Source organism: Brachycentrus maculatus, unplaced genomic scaffold (assembly GCF_059751285.1).
Source record: "Brachycentrus maculatus isolate JH-2025_06_01 unplaced genomic scaffold, ASM5975128v1 h1tg000221l, whole genome shotgun sequence".
NCBI lineage: Eukaryota > Metazoa > Arthropoda > Insecta > Trichoptera > Brachycentridae > Brachycentrus > Brachycentrus maculatus.
The window spans coordinates 374,549-396,054 of record NW_028280972.1 but is presented as its reverse complement, the minus strand read 5'-3'; the positions used below and the strand labels follow the sequence as shown (position 1 = coordinate 396,054).

The following is a 21,506-nucleotide window of genomic DNA, read 5'->3' as shown; positions in this document are numbered from 1 at the left end:
CAGTTCTAGGAGAGTGTAAGAGAAGTTCTGGCAAATATAATATCAAATTAAAAAGTCATTCTATAAGGTGATTTTAACGGATAGGTAAGCACTCGAAAGGATGGTATCGAATAAGCCTTAGGTTTATTTGGTGAGTCTGTTTGAGTTTTGTCAGGAATCGAAGCATTTTATTTGGAATACTTTTTTCCATCACAAGGGGATTCATCAATACACATAGGAAAGAGGGAACAAAAGGATCATAATCAACTATTTTGTTGTTGACTCGAGACTAAGGAGAAATACAATCGATACGAGAGTATTGAGGCGCTGAAATGGAGTCATACCATTTTGTTGTTGTATGGATAGTAATTCTTTTCCATGGATAGCGGTCCAGGAACTAAACTGTCCGGTTTTATTGAGAGTCAATGTTGAAAAATTACAAGTCGATAATGTATGTAAGTGAGACGTATGAAAATGAAGTGAGTGATACATTGAATGTAAAGAATATGGATAAAGACGATCTTGAGAACACATCAATTCATGTGTGTATGAATCGGGAAAGGGTGTATGTGGAGTTGCAGTCCAAAGTTGAAAGAAAAGAGATGCATGGTGGGGAGGGTATGAGAGGACTTGTTTCTAAGAAGAATAATGTTTGGCCATAAATCTTAACAGTAAAAGTAAATGTGAATATTGAACATTTTAAAAGAATGAAAAATCGTCTGAACAGAGAAGAAGTTATGAAAATGTTTGAAAACCTAGTTTTCAGAAAATATAAAACTTTTCTGGAAAGAGGTAATAAAGAACGCAAAATACGATATTGAAAGTAAAGGTATGAAAGTTACCAAATCAAATGATGGTAAAATATTGACGAACGAAAGTGAAGTGAAATTAAGTTGGAATTAAAGGATTATGGAAATTTATGAAAGTAATGGTAATGTCTCCACCGAGGTACCAATAGAGGGAAGTGAGGGTGTGGTTTGTGAGATATGCCAGAAATAACGAATGCTTTAAAATTAATGTGGAATGGTAATGATGTCGAATATAATAATATTGCTATAGAGTTTGTAATATGTGGTGGAGACTGCGTGGGTGCATAGATTATTTATTAACCTATATGCAGTAATTATGCCTGTATTCAACAGAAAGGAGCCTCACGCAGTGTGAGAATTATGGGCCAATTAGTCTGTTCAGCTCTGTCGGTAATCCATATAGTAAGATTATACTTGAAAGAGATATAATGGTGACGAAAGAACAAATTTGGATGTTAAAGGTGATTTTATGAGTGGACGAGATTGTACAGATGATTTTTTTGCACTATGAATACTGACGGAGAAGTTTTTGGCTAAATATCAGAAACTGTTCTGTGCTTTTGTGGGTCTAAAAAAAGCGCGTGATAAGGTTGATAGACTGAAACTATGGAGAGTGCTCGAAAAATACGCAAAAAAATGAATTAATGCAAGCAGTTACTACTAGGGCAGCACAGCTAGTGTACGAGTTAATCGTGTTTTGCGATATCAAAAGGCGTAAAGCAGGGCTTTGTGATGTCACCATGGTTGTTTAATCTGTATACGAGCTTATTCTAAGCTCTTAAAAAGATTTTAAGATAAATTCCTGAAAAAGGTGTAAGAATTTTCAATCTAGGAACCATGTTCACGAGGGATGGAAAAGTGGATAGTAGAAAAGTAGAAGATGTTGAGAGAAGAGTGAATGCAGGAAATAGAATAAATGATGCTTTGAACAGAGTGATTGCTAATAAAAATATGTCCATGGAAGCCAAACTGGCGGTTCACAACGGAGTGCTGGTACCGACACTGATGTATAGAAGCGAAACATGGAACTGACAAAGGATCAGTAAACGCTGTTGAAATGCGCTCCCTCAGACGAACGAATGGAAAAATTATTGTAAAAAAGAATTAAAAACGAAGATATAAAAAAGGAATGTAAGGCCTGACTAGGAATAATTAAGAAGAGTTCATTAAGGTAGTATGGACATGTGGAGCGAGAGAATGACTTAAAAAGTATATATTGGGAATGTGAGCGGGATACCAGAATGAGGTCGGCCGAAAAAGATTTGGCACTATCAGATCAATCAGAACCTAAAATTTGGTGGTGTCAAAAGCCTGTGAATCGGAGGGCATGTTTGACTAGATGTATTGATGTGAAGGATGCGAGGAGTGTATGACACGACAGAAGACATCCTCTCTGCCTAGTCCTGCGGGGAAACGGTGTGATGGTAGTAGTAGTAGTAATAAAATTATATGAATTTAAAAAAAGGCATCCGTATCATTAATTAAAAATTAAAAATATTTTTCAATTCAATAAATCTTGTGACGGACAGTTGGACACCCTACTAAAAGGTTCTTAAATATGTTCTTCGGTTGCAACGCTTTTTTCGTAACTCATAATACGTTTGTCGCGAATCCGATCGCACGTGTTACTCTTAGAAATTTCTTTAAAGTGCAATTTCAAAAAGAAATGGCAAATATTAAAGTTCCTCATGGCTTCTGGCCGATTTTAATTTTGGCAAAAGGAAATTCTTTAAAACAAGCGGTGAAAACCCTAGAACTTGCATCATTAAAGCAGAAAAAAAGTGAAATGATCGATGAAGCTGCAGGTGGAAATGTGGAAGCTGAGAATGGCGCTATAGGCAATAGTGAAGAAGAAACGGCTACTACGGAAATTCATCCTCTTATCCATCATTTCGCAATGAACTCAAATGAAGAAGATGGCGTTGTTGGTGGAAGGAAGTCTATCATCTGGGGAACAGTTATTATGGAGCCAGGTGATGCAACAACGGAAACGGGTGGACTTGAAGATGAATCAGAAATAGAAGAAAAGGATGGAACTGGCGAAGACGTATTTATCAGAAATTTCGTCCTGAGACAGGATTGGGGAAAAGAAGACGAAAAAGATCGTATTCAAATTAATTCAGCAAATGTTTTTTACGACAAGTGCAGGGTTACGGATCCGGAAAAACCAAGGGAGACGGACCAGGGCAGTTACAGAAGAGGGTTTGGTCATTACCGTAACCGTTACCAAGGTCGTGGTTATAGAGGTGGATTTGCACCGAGTCGCGGACGAAAGTGGGAAGCTTCTGGAAGCTTCGAAGCTGCCTCTGGAGCGTCAACGTCAACCTCAAATGAACCTGGCTTGGGTATCAATACTGCAAGGAAAACCAAAAAGCTGAGTGGAACTGGTGTTGGACAGGATCGTGATCGAGGCCATGAAGGTAAATATGAATTAAATTTATTTTTCTTTAGTGAGTTAATTGTGATGTACGTATACCATATATGATTTAATATATAACACATGTATATTTAATAATATTTTACGATTTATATTCCTTATTGTTTTTACAATTTAAAGTATAACATTATTTTTATTATTTTACTACAATTCAAACCTCACAATAAACTTTTAATTAACATACTACAACAATAACAGATGGCACAGAAGTCGTGACCCTATTGGAAGATGCCATAATTATTGCAAATGGCTGCAAATTTATTTTCTACTTAGACATTTGTGAAGTGAACAAACACAAAATACACGTCAACAAGACATAAATCCCTATACTCCTCAAGAACGCGGAAAAATTGTTTCGTTTTTTTTTGGCAGAATAATTCATCGGTGATGGGTGGCGTAGCGTGAATTTCGGCGCAGATTTTCCGACACCAACTGTAAAAAAAATTAAGAATGCGGGACAAAGTTTGGAATAGTATTAAGAACATAAGAATTTTAGATTTTTTGTACGGGACAACACGAGATGCTTCCAGGTTTGGCAGGCCCCGAAGCAGCCATTTTTTTGAGGTTTTAGAAGTAACAAGTCTATGTTAACAAGACTTTTGAAGCCCTCAAAGTGAATATCCGTCAAGAATTCGAGAACCTTTCGCTAGAAGTTCTGGAAAGAATGATGGAAAATGCTTATTTCGGGCCCGTATGGTCATCAATTTTAGCGGCGCCTACTTGGCCGATATCATTTTCTAGACTCACTGAAAGAAATATACATCAAATTTATATAACCTAAAAGCATAACAATTTTTTTTCATTCATAATAATAAATACAGCCAAAGATCATCGAGTCAAAACTTTTGTGCCACCTTGTTTGTACATAAGCCTTATAATTACTCATGTACGTTATCCACAATTTCTGGCACCACATCATATGTGTTTAACCCTCTACACATCGCGAATGCATTTTTTTTATACATTCAATGCAACTTTCTTCTTCTTTTAAATCACATAAATTTTTATTCAATCAATTCTCAGAGTATTAGGTAGTAGTTTGGAATTTGAATATTACATTAATTTTTTATCAAGCCTCCACTCGCTTACGAGTGATTTAAGCTCTAACAAACAAAATACATTGTAATTACAATAAATAAAGGATAAAGGAGGATATAAAGTAGTCATAAAACTAACTAACTAAGTAACCATCACGCCGCTTCCCCGCAGGGGTAGGCAGAGAGAATAGAACGCCACACCATTCTGTCTTTGCAAACATTCCTCACCTCTTCCACGTTCATGCATCTCCTCATACACACCTGCCGATTGTTTTGACTCCTAACCTGACCGTGATTTGTCCAAAAATGTCTTCTTTCTCTTCCCCATCGCACAAATTTAACATGTTCAACATCGCGGATTTTTCTTAATTCAGAGGTTTTCACTCTGTCGCGAAGTGTTCATGACTCCGTACACTATTAAAATTATTTATTTCACTCTTATTATAAAAAACGATACTCTTCTTCCAAAATTTAAGATTACAACAAAAACACCATGCAGGGTCAATTTCGAATAATCACAATCAATGTCGAGTTTCAATTTATTTCCAGTTGAAACAATTCGAACGTTTTACATTTCCTATGTGTACTCGTCACTCTTCTATATTATGTACATTTTGTATACATACTTGTCTTTAAAAAAAAATGTAAATGGTCGAAACAATATCATACAAATATCAAAAGCAGTGAAAATTTATTCCTTCCTATTCGTTGTCAAATTGTCCTAGTTGTAAAATTCAAACTATGTTCTCACTTTTTTATTATTATTTATATACAGATGGACGGAGAACTTTACCAGGCTATGGATTTGTGGGTAGGAGTCAGTCTGCATCTGGATATGAAATGTCAACTCCAAATCAGCACGGAAGGAGAACTACAGCTACAAGGGGATCAGGAGCAAGTGCTCCAAATGGACGTGGAAGAGGATTTGAAACCGGGGGTGGAGTTGCTAATACTAGAGAAATGACCGGAAGTAGAATTGCAAATGAAGCTGGGTATGCGCGTGGACATCAAAGCGAAATGGCTGCTGGAATGGTGACCGAGAGTGGAAACGTATATCGAGCTGCAGTTGGAAATGGACATGGACATGGAGCTTTAACTACCATGAGTACTGGGAGTGGAATTGCAAATGAACCTGGATATGCGCGTGGACATCAAAGCGAAATGGCTGCTGGAATGGTGACCGAGAGTGGAAATGTATATCGAGCTGCAGTTGGAAATGGACATGGACATGGAGCTTTAACTACCATGAGTACTGGGAGTGGAGTTGCAAATGAACCTGGATATGCGCGTGGACATCAAAGCGAAATGGCTGCTGGAATGGTGAGTGGAAACGTATATCGAGCTGGAGTTGCATTATCAAATGAAATTCCAAGTGGATTTGCCCGTGGAATCCCAAGTAGACCGAGAGTTGTACATCAGTATGTAAGTGATCTTGCCTGGGGAGGATATGTGACTTCTTCGTTAATAGCAACTAGAATTGGAACTGCAAATGAAAACAAAGTATTTGAAATTAGGCGAGAAACTAGATGGATGAATTCCGGAACGCAGAACCACATTGGCACCGGTAGGGGGCAGAGCGCACATCCTAGAGCTACGATCAGTGATAATATCGAAAGAGTCGCCAGAGAATATATGGAGGTGAGTTCCGAATATCAAACTGGATATGGAGCATACTACATTCGTCAGTTAAGTGATGAAGTGAATGTTTCCAGGCGGGGAAGGAATATTAATTCTAACCGTCAGGAACATGGATACGGGGAGCGTTGAGCTGATTGCTATGTCCTAAAATGAGATATGGATCCAATATCCTTTTAATCATTCAACATTTTTAATACTTTATTTTTACTAACAATTTTTTTTAACTTCGCTTTTACTTAATTCCATTTTTTATAATAATTACTTATCATTTATAATATTTACTTTTAAATAAACGAAATAAATACGTACACAAAATGTTTTTATTTTTATTCTTTGCTAGATTTCTAAATTAATTGTTTTAATACCATATATATATATATATATATATATATATATATATATATATATATATATATATATATATATAAATATATATATATACATATATATATATATAAATATATATATATACATATATATATATATATACATATATATTTAAATATATATATAAATACACATATATATATATATATATATATATATATATATATATATATATATATATATATATATATATATATATATATATATATATATATATATATATATATATATATATTTATATAAATATATATATATATATATATATATATATATATATATATATATATATATATATATATATATATATATATATATATCAATATATATATATATATATATATATATATATATATATATATATATATATATATATATTTTATATATATATATATATATATGTATATATATATATATATATATATATATATATATATATATATATATATATATATATATATATATATATATATATATATATATATATATATATATATATATATATATATATATATATATATATATATATATATATATATATATATATATATAAATATATATATATTTATATATATATATGTATATATATATATATATATATATATATATATATATATATATATATATATATATATATATATATATATATATATATATATATATATATATATATTTATATATATATATATATATATATATATATATATATATATATATATATATATATATATATATATATATATATATATATATATATATATATATATATATATATATATATATGTATATATATATATATATATATATATATATATATATATATATATATATATATATATATATATATATATATATATATATATATATATATATATATATATATATATATATATATATATATATATATATATATATATATATATTTATATATACATATAAATATATACAAATGGTGTCCGCCTCCGTAGTGTAATGGTCAGCACGCTCGGCTACCGTTCTGGAGGTCCCGGGTTCGATTCCCAGGGGGGGTCAAATAAATATAAGTGATTTTTTCACTGTAATATTTATTAAATATTACCCTGGACTGGTACCTGAAGCGGAGGGCTGATCACCTTTCCTTCATATGTTTACGATCAAGATAACACTGCGTTTATATGATGCATGCCCTATGCATCATTGGGTGTGGATAAGGGTTTGAATGAATATATATATAAATAAATATATATATATATATATTTATATATATATATATATATATATATATATATATATATATATATATATATATATATATATATATAAATATATATATATATATATATATATATATATATATATATATATATATATATATATATATATATATATATATATATATATATATATATATATATATATATATATATATATATATATATATATATATATATATATATATATATATATATATATAAATATATATACATATATATATATATATAAATATATATATATATATATATATATATATATATATATATATATATATATATATATATATATATATATATATATATATATATATATATATATATATATATATATATATATATATATATATATATATATATATATATATATATATATATATATATATATATATATATATATATATATATATATATATATATATAAATATATATAAATATTTAATAACAAATCTTCAAAAAAACCTGTCTCAAATTCTTAAACTTCTGGATGTATTAATCGAACTCGTAATACTGTGTGCGAGAGTCAATAGAGACATCTATGGTGAGATGAGGAAAGCTCTTATAAAGCAGCTCTTTCATTTGTATATGAAGTCCAACTTCTGGATTATATTCACATACTTCAATATCCCAGACTTCCATATTCTTCTTCATCCGTTGATATGTCAAAAGTAATGTAAAAAATTAGAAGTTGTTCATCACGACAATGCGCGGCCACACCCGTATTTGATGACTCGGAACTAATTGATAGAACTTTCCTATCACTGCCATCTCCTTTTCTCTTTATCCCATCCTTGTCTCATGTCTCTTCCTTATATAGACCTCTCTTATGTATAGTTGTGAAGAACTATAATTGGTACTCATGATTTTAGTTTTTGTATTCTGTATGTATCATATATTGTAACTGTTGTTCTTCCTTCCAATAAAATAAAATAAAATAAAATAAAAAATAAAATAAAAACTTGGTTGGGAATTTTCGGTGCATCCACCTGATAGCTTGGATCTTGTACCGTCTAATTATTATCAGTTTCGGTCTCTGTGAAACTCCCTTGATAGTAGAAAATTGACCTACCGAAGCGTCGCTGAAAATTACTCGACATGGTTTTTCGACGATTAACCGCAGAAGTTCTACACCGATGGAATTATGAAGCTACCGAAAAATGGCAAAAGGTTAGTGATATTAATGGGCAATATGTACATGATTAAAACTGATTTTCAATATGTAAATTCATGTTAAAAAATGTACCGAAAAATCGAGGTGATGCTTTGTATGACCCAATTTATCAAGTTACAGTTTCCGACATTTTTCACGTCATTTTTTTATAATTTTCACAGAATTCAATTTGACTCAAACACAACTCAAATAATTTGGGATTTTTTTTTCTAAAAAATGTATATTTTTTCTCGCGCCATATTAGGTTTTAAGACAGCAAATACATGTCAAAATTTTTATCAATAGTCTAATTTTTGTTAGTTTGTCTGTAGGTTATGAAAATGGAAATAATATAATATAAGGATACCTTAAAAATCGTCCGGATCACGCCTGCGGGTTCTGAAGCAGTAAATCCGCTCGCTTAGAGGTAATGAGATAAACTTGTTTATAAAACATGCCATCTTTATGCTTGCTTAAGATTTATCGAGGATGACTATAATTTTACATAATTTTTTATATGAAAGAACATTACAACATTTTGAGTGTGTCCAAATACTTGTTCACAAAATCTGGATTATCTCCAATTACAGGAGTTATTTTCATATTATTTTTTGACATCTCATCAAAGATGAAGAAGAATTTGAAAAAAAAAAAAAAAAAAAAATAATAATATGAAAGAACATAAATTAATGTAGAAATATCTTTTTACATCTCATACATTTCATAACTAAACCTAAACAATGTTATGTCAAATCAACTAAATTAAATGTCAAAATGTACATAAAATCTTTCATGAAATAAAAAACAAACTTAAATAGACAGTGTCCCCGTGAATCTGTTTAGGATTGACATTATTGTTTTTTGTGGATTGAAAAATCTCTAAAAATAAACATTATGTGAGGGTATTTTCAACGATTCTACTTATTTACAACATTTTGTGTGTGTCCAAATACTAATTCACAAATCTGGATAATCTCCAATTATTGGGAATATTTTTCATTTTATTTTTTGACATCTCATCAAGGATTAAGAAGAATATGGAAGTCTGGGCATTTACGGGGCTGACGACCGTTATAGGCTGGTTTAAGTGATCACTTTACACACGTGTAACATTCACCAATTATACCCATTGGTGAATGTTACAGCGCGTAAAGTGAAATCTATTGGTGAGATGAAAAGAAGTAAGTTCTATTGAAGTTCTAGTGATTCAAGAACAATGTTTCAAAATTGGTTCACATAAAAAGAACTTCCAAGAATTTGATTAGTGTGGTTGTCAATAATGGGTAGAATTGGTGAGTAATACACGTGTGTAAAGTGATCACTTAAACCAGCCTATGACGGTCGTCAGCCCCGTAAATGCCCAGACTTCCATATTCTTCTTCATCTTTGATGAGATGTCAAAAAATAATATGAAAATAACTCCTGTAATTGGAGATAATCCAGATTTTGTGAACAAGTATTTGGACACACTCAAAATGTTCTGAGATTATGGGTAAATATACGATCTTAATTCTATGAAATTATGCTATTATTTTACTTTATTTTTTTTTCTCTTTAAAGTAACTAAATAATGATCGAATTCTTAACCAATTCAATAGACAAAAAAATACAAAAACATATCCCTCACTCAATTTATGACACAAATAATCTTCTTTTTCTTATTATTGTAAACCTTGCGGCCTGTTTTTAAGAGGGATAAGCCTCCTGCGATGTCGATTCCCAGCTATCGACCCTTCCTTTTGGTGGTCTGCCCGAGAGTCGTCTACCATGGGGTTGGCCATACAGTTCGATGTGAGGGAGTCTAGATGGTTCCATTCTCCTCACATGCGCATACCATTGTCTCCTTCGTTGCCTTCCCCATCTAACGACATCTTCGATCTCGCATATTTCCCTGATCGTGGCATTTCTTATTCTATCTCATAAGACTCATGCCTGATATGCTTCTTAGAGTCTTCATTTCTGATACTCTAAGCGCGTTTTTTATGGTAACGGTGTCTACTCTACTTTCAATTCCATACGTCATGATGGGTCGGACACATGTTTTGTAGATCTTGATTTTGCTGCCGATCTTCGTCTCAGGGTTTTTCCATAAAGCACTTTTCCGGCATCCTGAGATGGCTGCGGCTTTGTTCACTTTCCTCATCACTTCGCACCTCAGATCCGTTTGACCACACAGGTCCACACCCAGGTATTTAAACTTTTCCACCTGCTCAACCAAGAAGCCATCCAGTCACGCTACATACCACTGAGATCCGAGAGAATACCATACTCTTAATCTTTGTAGCGGATATAACCATTTTCGAGAAGTGTGGTTCTACTCAAATAATATAATTATTATTTGAGTAGAACCACAAATAATATAAATAGTAACACAAATAGCCGTTCGCTTCCGTAGTGTAATGGTCAGCACGCTCGGCTACCGTTCTAGAGGATCCGGGTTCGATTCCCAGGGGGGGTAAAATAAATATGAGTGATTTTTTCACTGTAATATTTATTCAATATTACCCTGGACTGGTACCTGAAGCGGAGGGCTGATCACCTTTCCTTCATGTGTAAACGATCAAGATAACACTGCATTTATATGATGCAGTGCCCTATGCACCATTGGGGTGCGGATAAGGGTTTTATTATTATTATTTATAACACAAATAATATAATAACAAAATCATTCTCAATTTTCATTTGAACCTCAGAAGCTTACAAAAGAATTTTAACGAATTTCTTATAGCAGCTAATTCATTAAACAGACTCGGCGTTATACTGTAAACTGAAACACACTCCTCCCGTGATAACAATTTTAACATACTTATCTTCAAATACCTTATAAAAATTGTGGAAAAGAGATATTCATTTCTAACTTGTGCACTATGATAAATTTTGAACATGTTAACATACCAAGAATTAAAATAGATATCATGTATTTAAAATATTAGCCGTTTATAGTAGCCGTTTATCATCGATAATAACCTTTAAAGAGAAAACTAAAAAATATCAAATTAAAAATGAAAAATGAAAAAACTATCATTATAGGAGACATATACATAAATATAGCAACTACTCGTGTACCAATGAAGATATTTATTTAAATATGCTAGCGGAACTCAATCAAATGTCGTATATTATTGGATATACTAGACACGTAATAATTCAACTACCTTCTTCTATCGACCACATACATTGTAACATGACGGACATAAATAATATTATTTCTGATATCGTTCATACTGAAATTACGGACCACTACGCGACCATATTGACATATAAATATAACAATTCTATAAGTCAGTCTGCATCAGTCTAATGTGTCGGTTACGATGAAACCCGGTCGATGATCAATTAAAATTTATGTGGAAAAATCTAAATATGTAGTTGTTAATTTTTTCTAAATACGAGTATATATGTATGATAACCAACTTGACGCATAATTAATAATTCCCTCACTCCTTTCAAGAACGTCATAAATCAAAAAACTTGATTTTTCAGGAGATCGTTTTGAAAATTTAAAAATAAAATGCAATGTATTAAAAATAAATATCAAGCCACTTACTGAACTTTTTACTGTGCAACAGATCTTTTGAAGTAAAACCTGAAGGTTTTTTCTCCATTTTAAAAATATTAAGTATACTTAAAAAATAATTAAACAATACCTTTTCTTCAAAATGCAAAAACAACACTTTCTGCCCTGTAGCGGGTAAATATTAAGGGAAAAATATGCCGATTTTGCTGGGATATAGTACATTTTCTGGGACATTCCGAAAACATGCACAACTGAAAATTGACGGTTTTTGATTTATGACCTTCTTAAAAAGGAGTGAGCGAAATATGATAATGACAACTTTACATGGCATTTACAAGTTTATCTCATTTGGTATCATTCATGAGCTCTTGTTACGGGAATTGAGCTATTTCCTTTTAAGTTCTCGTACAAAGGAACGTCAACCCATCTGATGTTATTTATAGGTTGCACCATTTTGAGACATGATTAGGTATCTCTTCATCAAAACATCTAATTACGTATTTCCCACCCTTATTCAGGTACTGTACTGTAATCATGCATACACACAGATTTGGGTGTAATTATAATTCAATGGGATGATTTCTAGTACAAGTGTAGTATTTTTATATAATAAATTTCCTTCGCAAGACACTGAAATTGTTTTAATAAATCCATTTTTCCATGCTCAAAATAAAAGTTATTTTTTGTAATAAAAACAAATAGTCTATATTGTGAAGACATTATTCTTCATATATGCGTATGAAGATATTTTACTTGAACGAACTTTTGCACAAGGGTAGGTTTAACAATGAAGAAAAACAATTTTCAAAAGATTTATTCAAATCCATGTACGAGTATTTGGATTTAAATGTGAGGGAATCATATTCTTTTGTATGTAGTCCCTTGCGAATCAGGAAATGATTTACTTTTCATTCGAATCCTCTCCTACAAAGATCAGATGAATACGCCAAGAAATTGTCTGGAGTATTTTTTTGACATAAATAAATGTTTTATTTCTTATTTATCTAAACGGAATGCATCGAAATACATGTCACAACAGATTTTACGAAATTGTGGTAACAAGCACAACTAAAATTAATAATTGGTAGATATTACTACGAAGTAACTGCCGAATCAATAAATGAAATTTGAAAGTAAATACACTCAAAAAATCAAAATTTAGGGATAAAGAAATAAAGGTGGCATTCTATATGAATAAATTTATGTTTATAATTACTATACACGTGTGTTTGTGTGTGTGTGTGCGTGCAAGCGTGCGTGTGTGTGTGTGTACATACATGTATATGAAAAAAAACATGATTTTTCCTACGCTTTTACCGATGTTATAGGTAAATTTAACTATATTGTTATTTATGGAGACGTTATTAAGGGGAAAAGTAAAATATTTCAATTAACCTAGTGAAAAACTTTTTCTTGACAGTTTAGGCAGAGCCAACCTAGTCTCTTCTAAGTTGATCCCAACCGTAACATAAAATAAACTAAATACGACTGAGAATTGGTTTTATAGCTTTAGTTACCTACACATGAGGTGAGACAAGCAAATATCCTCAGCGTAATCGTATACATTCTGGGTAGCAGGTATGAGGACGAGTACGCGACCATGAGAGCTATGGGAATTGCTTCAGTTTTTATTTCCGCAAACTACAATTTTTGATTCCTCTCCCATTTCTATTTCAGTGAGCCTCTCCACGTACCAACGCCCGAGGGTTCATTAAATTCCCCAGTCAATGTCTTTAATTTTGTAGCAGCTCTATGTATTAAGTATACATTTATATGTATGTATCGTACTAGGAAAAAAATCTTTAAAGAGTATTTTTATAGCAGTTTAGTACATACTTCTCTCTAAGTAACTAGACTGGTACATCGTCACTCTTTACATATTCATTGCGTTTGGTTCCGTCGTGGCGCGACCGTGTTGCGTGACTGTACTGCACCCCAATACTTAACGGTATGTACCTACACATACATGTACACAATATAATTGGTACCCTGTAGCTTTCAATATACTGAAGTTAATCGAAATAAGGGAAATTCCTGTTAGCTTTATAAAACGATAACAATTTTTTTAATTCATTGAACTTGTTTTCAAATAAAAAAAGGCGATTTCGTGATTGCAAATTTTGACCATTTTGTACATGTTTAAAAAAATCACATGCATGTTTATTCTGGCTAGAAGACACTTATTTTACTCATTACAGAGATCTATTGTTATCTTCTGTATTCGTAGTTTAATTCATATTCGCAGTTTATTTCAGAGTCAATTATTATAAAAACTTAATATTCCATCAACCATGTATACAAGGGATAACAGTTGCGTGAGCAGAAAATTAATTAGTGTAGGCAGTAGAGGTAGGTTGTAAGTTTTCTGGTAGGTACTACTAAGTAAGGTAGGGTAGGTTTTTGGTTTCGTTTTGGTATGTCACGCGGGAAAGTTAGGATAGGCACTGCTTTTCTGCCTATATGGAATCCACGCTTCTAAATATGTTTATATATGTAGTAGTCATACGGGAGAAAGTGACCAAGTGCATTTTTTACAAAAACGTGATCGTTGACAATTTGATATCTTACTAGCGTAATATTGAGGATTTTAAACTTAGAAGTATAATATATTGACTTGTTAAAAAATGAATAACAAAGCAAAAGTGACTTAATTGGCCCTCCTGAACATTTCACGTTTTGTTAGTTGGTCACTTTCTCCCGTACGACTAGGATATATACATACATTTTTTCCTAAAGTCTGGGGGTCGCGACCTTTGGGAAACCTTAGGTTTGTCAGTTGTCTACCCTTTCTAACTTGAGCCATACGGATAGAGTTGTATAACTAGGCTTCAGTGAGCGCCATTATCAGATCAGCACAGCCAGCGCCATGGCGTTCATTCTCACCTCCTTCTTCCCCCCCCACGCTGCAAACTATCCTGATCGGCATCTTAGATGCGGGAACTACACGTCGGAAACATTGCAGAATTAGCCGATAAGAAATGATGGAAAGTGTAACTCTTCCAGAATGGACACATCTGTTCTTGCCCAAAGATAGGATTTGTTACATTCGTCGCCAGCATAACATTTTAAATTCATCAATCTCATGACTTTCGGTCGTTCAGGGATTCAAGATTCCACACCGCATAGTAATATTGTGAATACGAGATTTATCCCATTCTTAAGACCACTATACTACAGACACTATTATATTTACAACATTTTAAGTGTGTCCAAATACTTGTTCAAAAATATGGATTTTCTCCAATTATATAAACTGTATATGTATATATATATATTGTATATATATTTATATATATATATATATATACATATATATATATATATATATATATATATATATATATATATATATATATATATATATATATATATATATATATATATATATATATATATATATATATATATATATATATATATATATATATATATATATATATATATATATATATATATATATATATATATATATATATTTCAGACATCCATATTCTTCTTCATCTTTGATGATATGTCAAAAATTACTATTCTTTTCATATATATATAAATATCGTAGTCGTAAAAAAGAAAGTGACCAACTACCAAAACGTAAAATGCTCAGGAGGGAAAGAAAATAAACACCAATGCAGTTAGTTATTTTTAACAAGTCAATATATTATACTTCCAAATTTAAAATCCTTTGGGATTTTACAGGGCAATATTAAGCTAGTAAGATATCAAATGGTCCATGATCACGTTTTTGTAAAACATTGCACTTGGTCACTTTCTCCTGTATGACTACGATATGTATATTTAAATATATATACATATTTTTTACATAAATTGAAACACTCGCATTCAAGTGTGCAAAAGCTGTGGTTTTATCTTAAACTGTGTATAATCTAATGCGAGCTTAAACCAAATTAATTGCCGCACAGGAAAGCGGAAATAATATAGAAAATTAATGAAACGTGAATGTGCAAAACTAAAATATTATATGAAAAAGTGATAAGTGCTTTTTTTGAGTCCCTGAGAAAGTTTTTATAGAGAGAGCTTGAGGAGCTTTTCATTCATTTATTTAGTTAAATTCATTTGAAAACCCGTTTTAATGCAATGAAAACAGTTCTGCAACTGAGTGGAACGTGATTAAAATAACTAATGAAAGATTTTCTATGAAAACAGATATTAAGAGAATAAACCCGATTACCGTATTATTAGTGTGAACACTAATCATACACTTTGGAATTATAGGTGAAATCTATTTAATTAAATAATGATATTTGTGGATGAAAATAATAATTATTTAATAATAACTGAAAACCACGTGTTCCCATGGTAATATTTTAAAACAATGTTTTATTTTAAAATATTTGAAGTGATTCTTAAGCTTTTTAAGAATTAAAAAAAGCAACGCTTCATAAAAATAAAACAGAAAATATATTTTTATGGTATAATATTTTCAGAAATAAACAGCCTTTGTTTTTTGATCCACTCACATTTTTATTAACAACCAACTAGTTTCGGCATCAACCTGTTGCCCTTTTCAGGGTTTATTTTATGACTAAACTATACCCTGAAGAGGGCAACAGATTGTTGCCGAAACTAGTTGGTTGTTAACAAAAATGTGAGTGGATTAAATAACAAAGTCTTTTTATTTCTCAAAATAATATATCACTATGATCCACAAAGTTAATGTTTTCAAAATTCAAAACAAAACAAAATATCTTTTTATGGAATTTTTATTTTTTCTTGGTCTTATTCAGGGACCAATTCAAATAAAAATACAAAGGTCTTCTTAAGGGATAAATAAAATGAATGTGGGAAGCACAATGATGTTATAAAATTTATTAAAATACCGTATGCCACAAAACATAAAAACAATTAAAAAAATATATATGGCCTGATTTAAACCTCAAACATCAACTTACCATTGAAATTATTCGTAGTATTTTTTATCTGCAAGTGGGCAGATTGTATTCTGAAAGCTTTCACCCAGTTCCGGTGTGGAAACTCTAGGTTCCTATTCGAGCTTCATCGGTTTTCTTCATCACCAAGTACTTCGAGAGTAAAGATAAAAAATACCACTAATGACTTCAAAGGTAAATTAAAGTAACCACTTTACGAATGTGTATCATTTATTATTCTACACAAATTAAGACTTGCTCAGATTTCGATTAAAATACAAGAATTACGAAAACGCGTGTTTTACAATTTCAAAATAAAAATCATTGCCATAACGTAATGTTTACTATTCTATTAGTAGACTCTTGATTTATTTGGTACACATTGTTCATTGGTGGGATGAAAATAGACCATTCATAAGTAAATATGATATCTAATTATTATATTTATATCACACATCCCACTCACATACACATAACCACATACACACTTTAATATCGGTTGTGGTAGCCAGGTCCCGAACAAGACGAACTTACTTAAACAAGAGGATAAAAACTAATTATTTGTTTACAAGCAAAACGATGCACTTGACACCACCGTATAAAATAAACCAATGTAAATTCCGTCAATTAGACCGTCGTCAAGTAGATGGTGAAGTGAAAATGTTTAAAATGTTTTCCCCTTAAGTTGTTTCTTGGCTTGTTATCAAATTAGTAGTAGAGTTGGCCAATCTCATCGAAAATAAATAAATAAATGTTTTTAATGCGATAAATTTCTTATGATCTAGTTTAAACCAATAATTCTTTATTACTTTCCACCTGTTATGTCTCCATTAAACTTTTATATACTCATAAAAAAACTTGCAATTTGTAATTGGTAGTCACAAATATCTCCTTTATTACTTGTAATATTAAAACTTTACAATTCGTTCGTCAGTGTTCGATTAAATATGATTCAATGATTAAAGAAAAGACTTGTATTTTACCACTTGAGTTTTATTATAGACTACATGTTTCAGAAGTTAAACTTCCATCATTCAGGTCTATATAATAACATGGTTATTATACAGACCTGAATGATGGAAGTTTAACTTCTGAAACATGTAGTCTATAATAAAACTCAAGTGGTAAAAAACAAGTGTTTTCTTTAATCATTGTAACATGTCTTACCACAAAGTTAATGCCGAAACAATAAATAAAATAAATATGATTCCAATGATTAAAGAAAACACTTGTTTTTTACCACTCGAGTTTTATTATAGACTACATGTTTCAGAAGTTAAACTTCTATCATTCAGGTCTGTATAATAACTAAAAAATAAAAAATAAAATTGTTCTATAAATAAGGAGAGGGGAAAGTAAGTAAGTTTATTAAATAATATATTGTTTCAAAATTCTTCACCTTTGCTTTCCATTTTTCCTTTGTTTTCAAACTCTGCCCCTTGACTAACCCCTTCTCCTTACTTTCCCCTCTCCTTATTGATGGAACATTTTTATATTTAATTTTTTAGTTATTATACAGCCCTGAATGATGGAAGTTTAACTTCTGAAACATGTAGTCTATAATAAAACTCAAGTGGTAAAAAACAAGTGTTTTCTTTAATCATTGTAACATGTCTTACCACAAAGTTAATGCCGAAACAATAAATAAAATAAATATGATTCCATTTACAAAAAAGAATAGAAAATTTTGCCATTACAAAGAATCAATACTTAACTCAACCTAGAATTAACATTTTCTGAAGGCTACAAAATTAAGGTATGTATTAGAGAAAATATTATTGTTACAGCAAAAATATATTCATCTTATGTGCTATGGTAACTCTTGTAATTACGATTTTTTTAAACATAAATTACTATTATTCAATTCATGAAAATGAATACCTTTATTTGTGATAAATTTTTCGCAATGTAAGCGCCCTGTGAATATTTTTTGAAAGGCTAAAACGCTTTTTATAAGTACCTGGCCTTCCATTGCTGTGACTCAATGTGATTTAATGATAAAATCTAACACATGTTCTGCATATGTTTTATTTAACAATGTTTCGTAGAGGAACATTATAATAAGTTATGCCAAATAAAAACCTATCAGCGGAAGCTAAACTGGCAGTGCACAACGGAGTCCTGGTTCCAACTCTAATGTATGGAAGTGAAACATGGAGTTGGCAAAAGAAGGATGAAAGTAGACTGAATGCAGTCGAAATGCGATCTCTCAGAAGAATGTGCGACAAAACGATGTATGATAGAAGTGCGAATAGTGAAATAAGGAAGGAATGCAAAGCTGAGATAAGCATTATCGATAAAATTAAGAAAGGTGTGTTGAGATGGTTTGGACATGTAGAACGAATGAGTGAGGAAAGAACGGTAAAACAAATTTATGAGGCGAATGTTATTGGGAACAGAAGCAGAGGAAGACCGAGAAAAACATGGCACGTTCAGGTATGCCAAATACTTGAAAGTGGCCAGGTTAGGACTCGTAACAATCGGCGGGTATGTATGAGGAGATTCATGAACGTGGAAGAGGCAAAGAATGTTTGCAAGGACAGAGTGGTGTGGAGCTCTATTCTCTCTGCCTACCCCTGCGGGGAAGCGGCGTGATGGTTAGTTAGTTTTTTTTTTGTAGAGGAATAAAATTACTATAAATATATGAAACAGCAATGCAATCGTGGATAACTGCAGTTTAGAATGTCGTTTTTCAGAATAAAAAAATGTTTTTTCATCTCACAGGATGCGAATGAAACGTTATATTAAATATAACGTTTCATTATAAACGTATATTAAAATTTCAAAGCAAATAGTAAAAGAACTTAAGGAGGTTATGGATAAAAATTTACATTTTTATTCGTATAAATAATGGATTTTTGGATTACAACGTTATCGCTTATCCAATTATTTAATTTCATTAAACGATTCGGCAGTCACTTTGTGGTAAAATCTATTTTCAAACGCCGCACGGTATTTAAAAATGATGCGGAATGCATCGAAACACGAATCACAATAAATTTTATGAAAAATCAGAATTAAGTAGATACGTTAAACTTAAATTAAAAATCAATTATTTAAAAAAAGTTTTTTGAATGTTTTTCGCAGATACTTTGTGGCACATTTTATAAGCTTTATAAAATTCAACAACTTCGTTTTTTAGTAGTTTAATGTTTTAGAATTTAATAAACCCTGATGATGACAAGGCTTTTGTCGAAACCGGTTGGTTAAAGTCTACTAATAATAAAAAAGTGGTTAAAACAAAGTTGTTTAATTTTATAAAGTTTAAAAAAAAGTTTTGTTAGGACTGCACTAAAATGGCAAATCATAAATATCAACATTTCCTTATGTAAACGGAATTGGAAAGCACTTCTAGGTTGTGGATTTGACAGTGCCTTTAGATTATTATTAAAGCACTTCACAAGTTACTGACTGATACACCCACCCTTTCTTACTTTGATTCGTGACTCATTAGATTGTTTGCCCGCACTGTCGTGTTCGCAAAACGGAAACTACCCCTATTGTGAATATGGGCTAAATATTCATGACATGGAAAGTATAAAATGACTGGTCGTTTCGGGTTCACGGAAAAAGTCAGTTCATGGGATTGGACATATGACATATTTGTATATTCTCAAAGAAAACATATATGTGTGGAAATACGTCTTCGATGCATCATTAAATTGTAATTTTTTCGCTTTCATACTTATGTAATACATATTACACTAGGCTAGTACCTAAATAATTGACGATCGAGTTATGAATGGATGAATTAAACTAAAACTTTTTGATTCTACGATCATATAGAGCACGGGTGGCCAACATGACCCGCAATCATGTGTGAAGAATATATTTTTAAATCAGTGATATATTTGTAATACATCGTTTGATAGATTAACAAAATTTATGCCCTTTCATTTTATCAAAAACTATTGGTTTTTGAAAATGCCCTAACAAGGCGAAACAATTGTCACAATATAATTTTTTATGTGTTTTTGTTAATAAAATACAATTTAGTAGACTCAAAAAATCTGTGTTTGATTTGAAATTAATGCATAAATTAAAATGGAGTTCTACAAATTAAACGCCAAATCAATAAATAAAACAAAATTGTTAATATTGTTTGATTTATGTGTCCTAATTAATAATTTTAAATGTTAAAAAATTCAAAATGTTTATTACTTTAAAAATACATTTTTGTTGGTTCAATGTGCTTTTTCTTCTCACATCTGGTCGTAGTAATGTTTTCTTCTTCACAATTACAAAAATCAATAAGTATGAAATTCGTTGTTTTGATTTTTTTTCTTTTTGCCCTTTGGAAAATTTTAGGTTATCGATGCGGCCCGGGGTGCAATTTGGGTTGGCCAGGCCTGATGTAGAGGAAGAATAAATGAAAAAGTTAACTTTTTTTTAATATTCATATATCAACACGGATGAAGTCGT

General features: G+C 31.1%; 1 protein-coding gene across 1 annotated transcript; it reads left to right on the top strand.

Moving 5' to 3' along the window:
• The first annotated feature begins 2,400 nt into the window (after positions 1-2,400).
• LOC148306877 (uncharacterized) lies at positions 2,401-6,189 on the top strand. Its single transcript, XM_088264234.1, has 2 exons — positions 2,401-3,208; positions 5,038-6,189. The coding sequence occupies exons 1-2, from the start codon at positions 2,455-2,457 to the stop codon at positions 6,027-6,029; spliced, it is 1,746 nt and encodes a 581-aa protein (XP_088120360.1). The 5' UTR covers positions 2,401-2,454; the 3' UTR covers positions 6,030-6,189.
• The last annotated feature ends 15,317 nt before the right edge of the window (positions 6,190-21,506 follow it).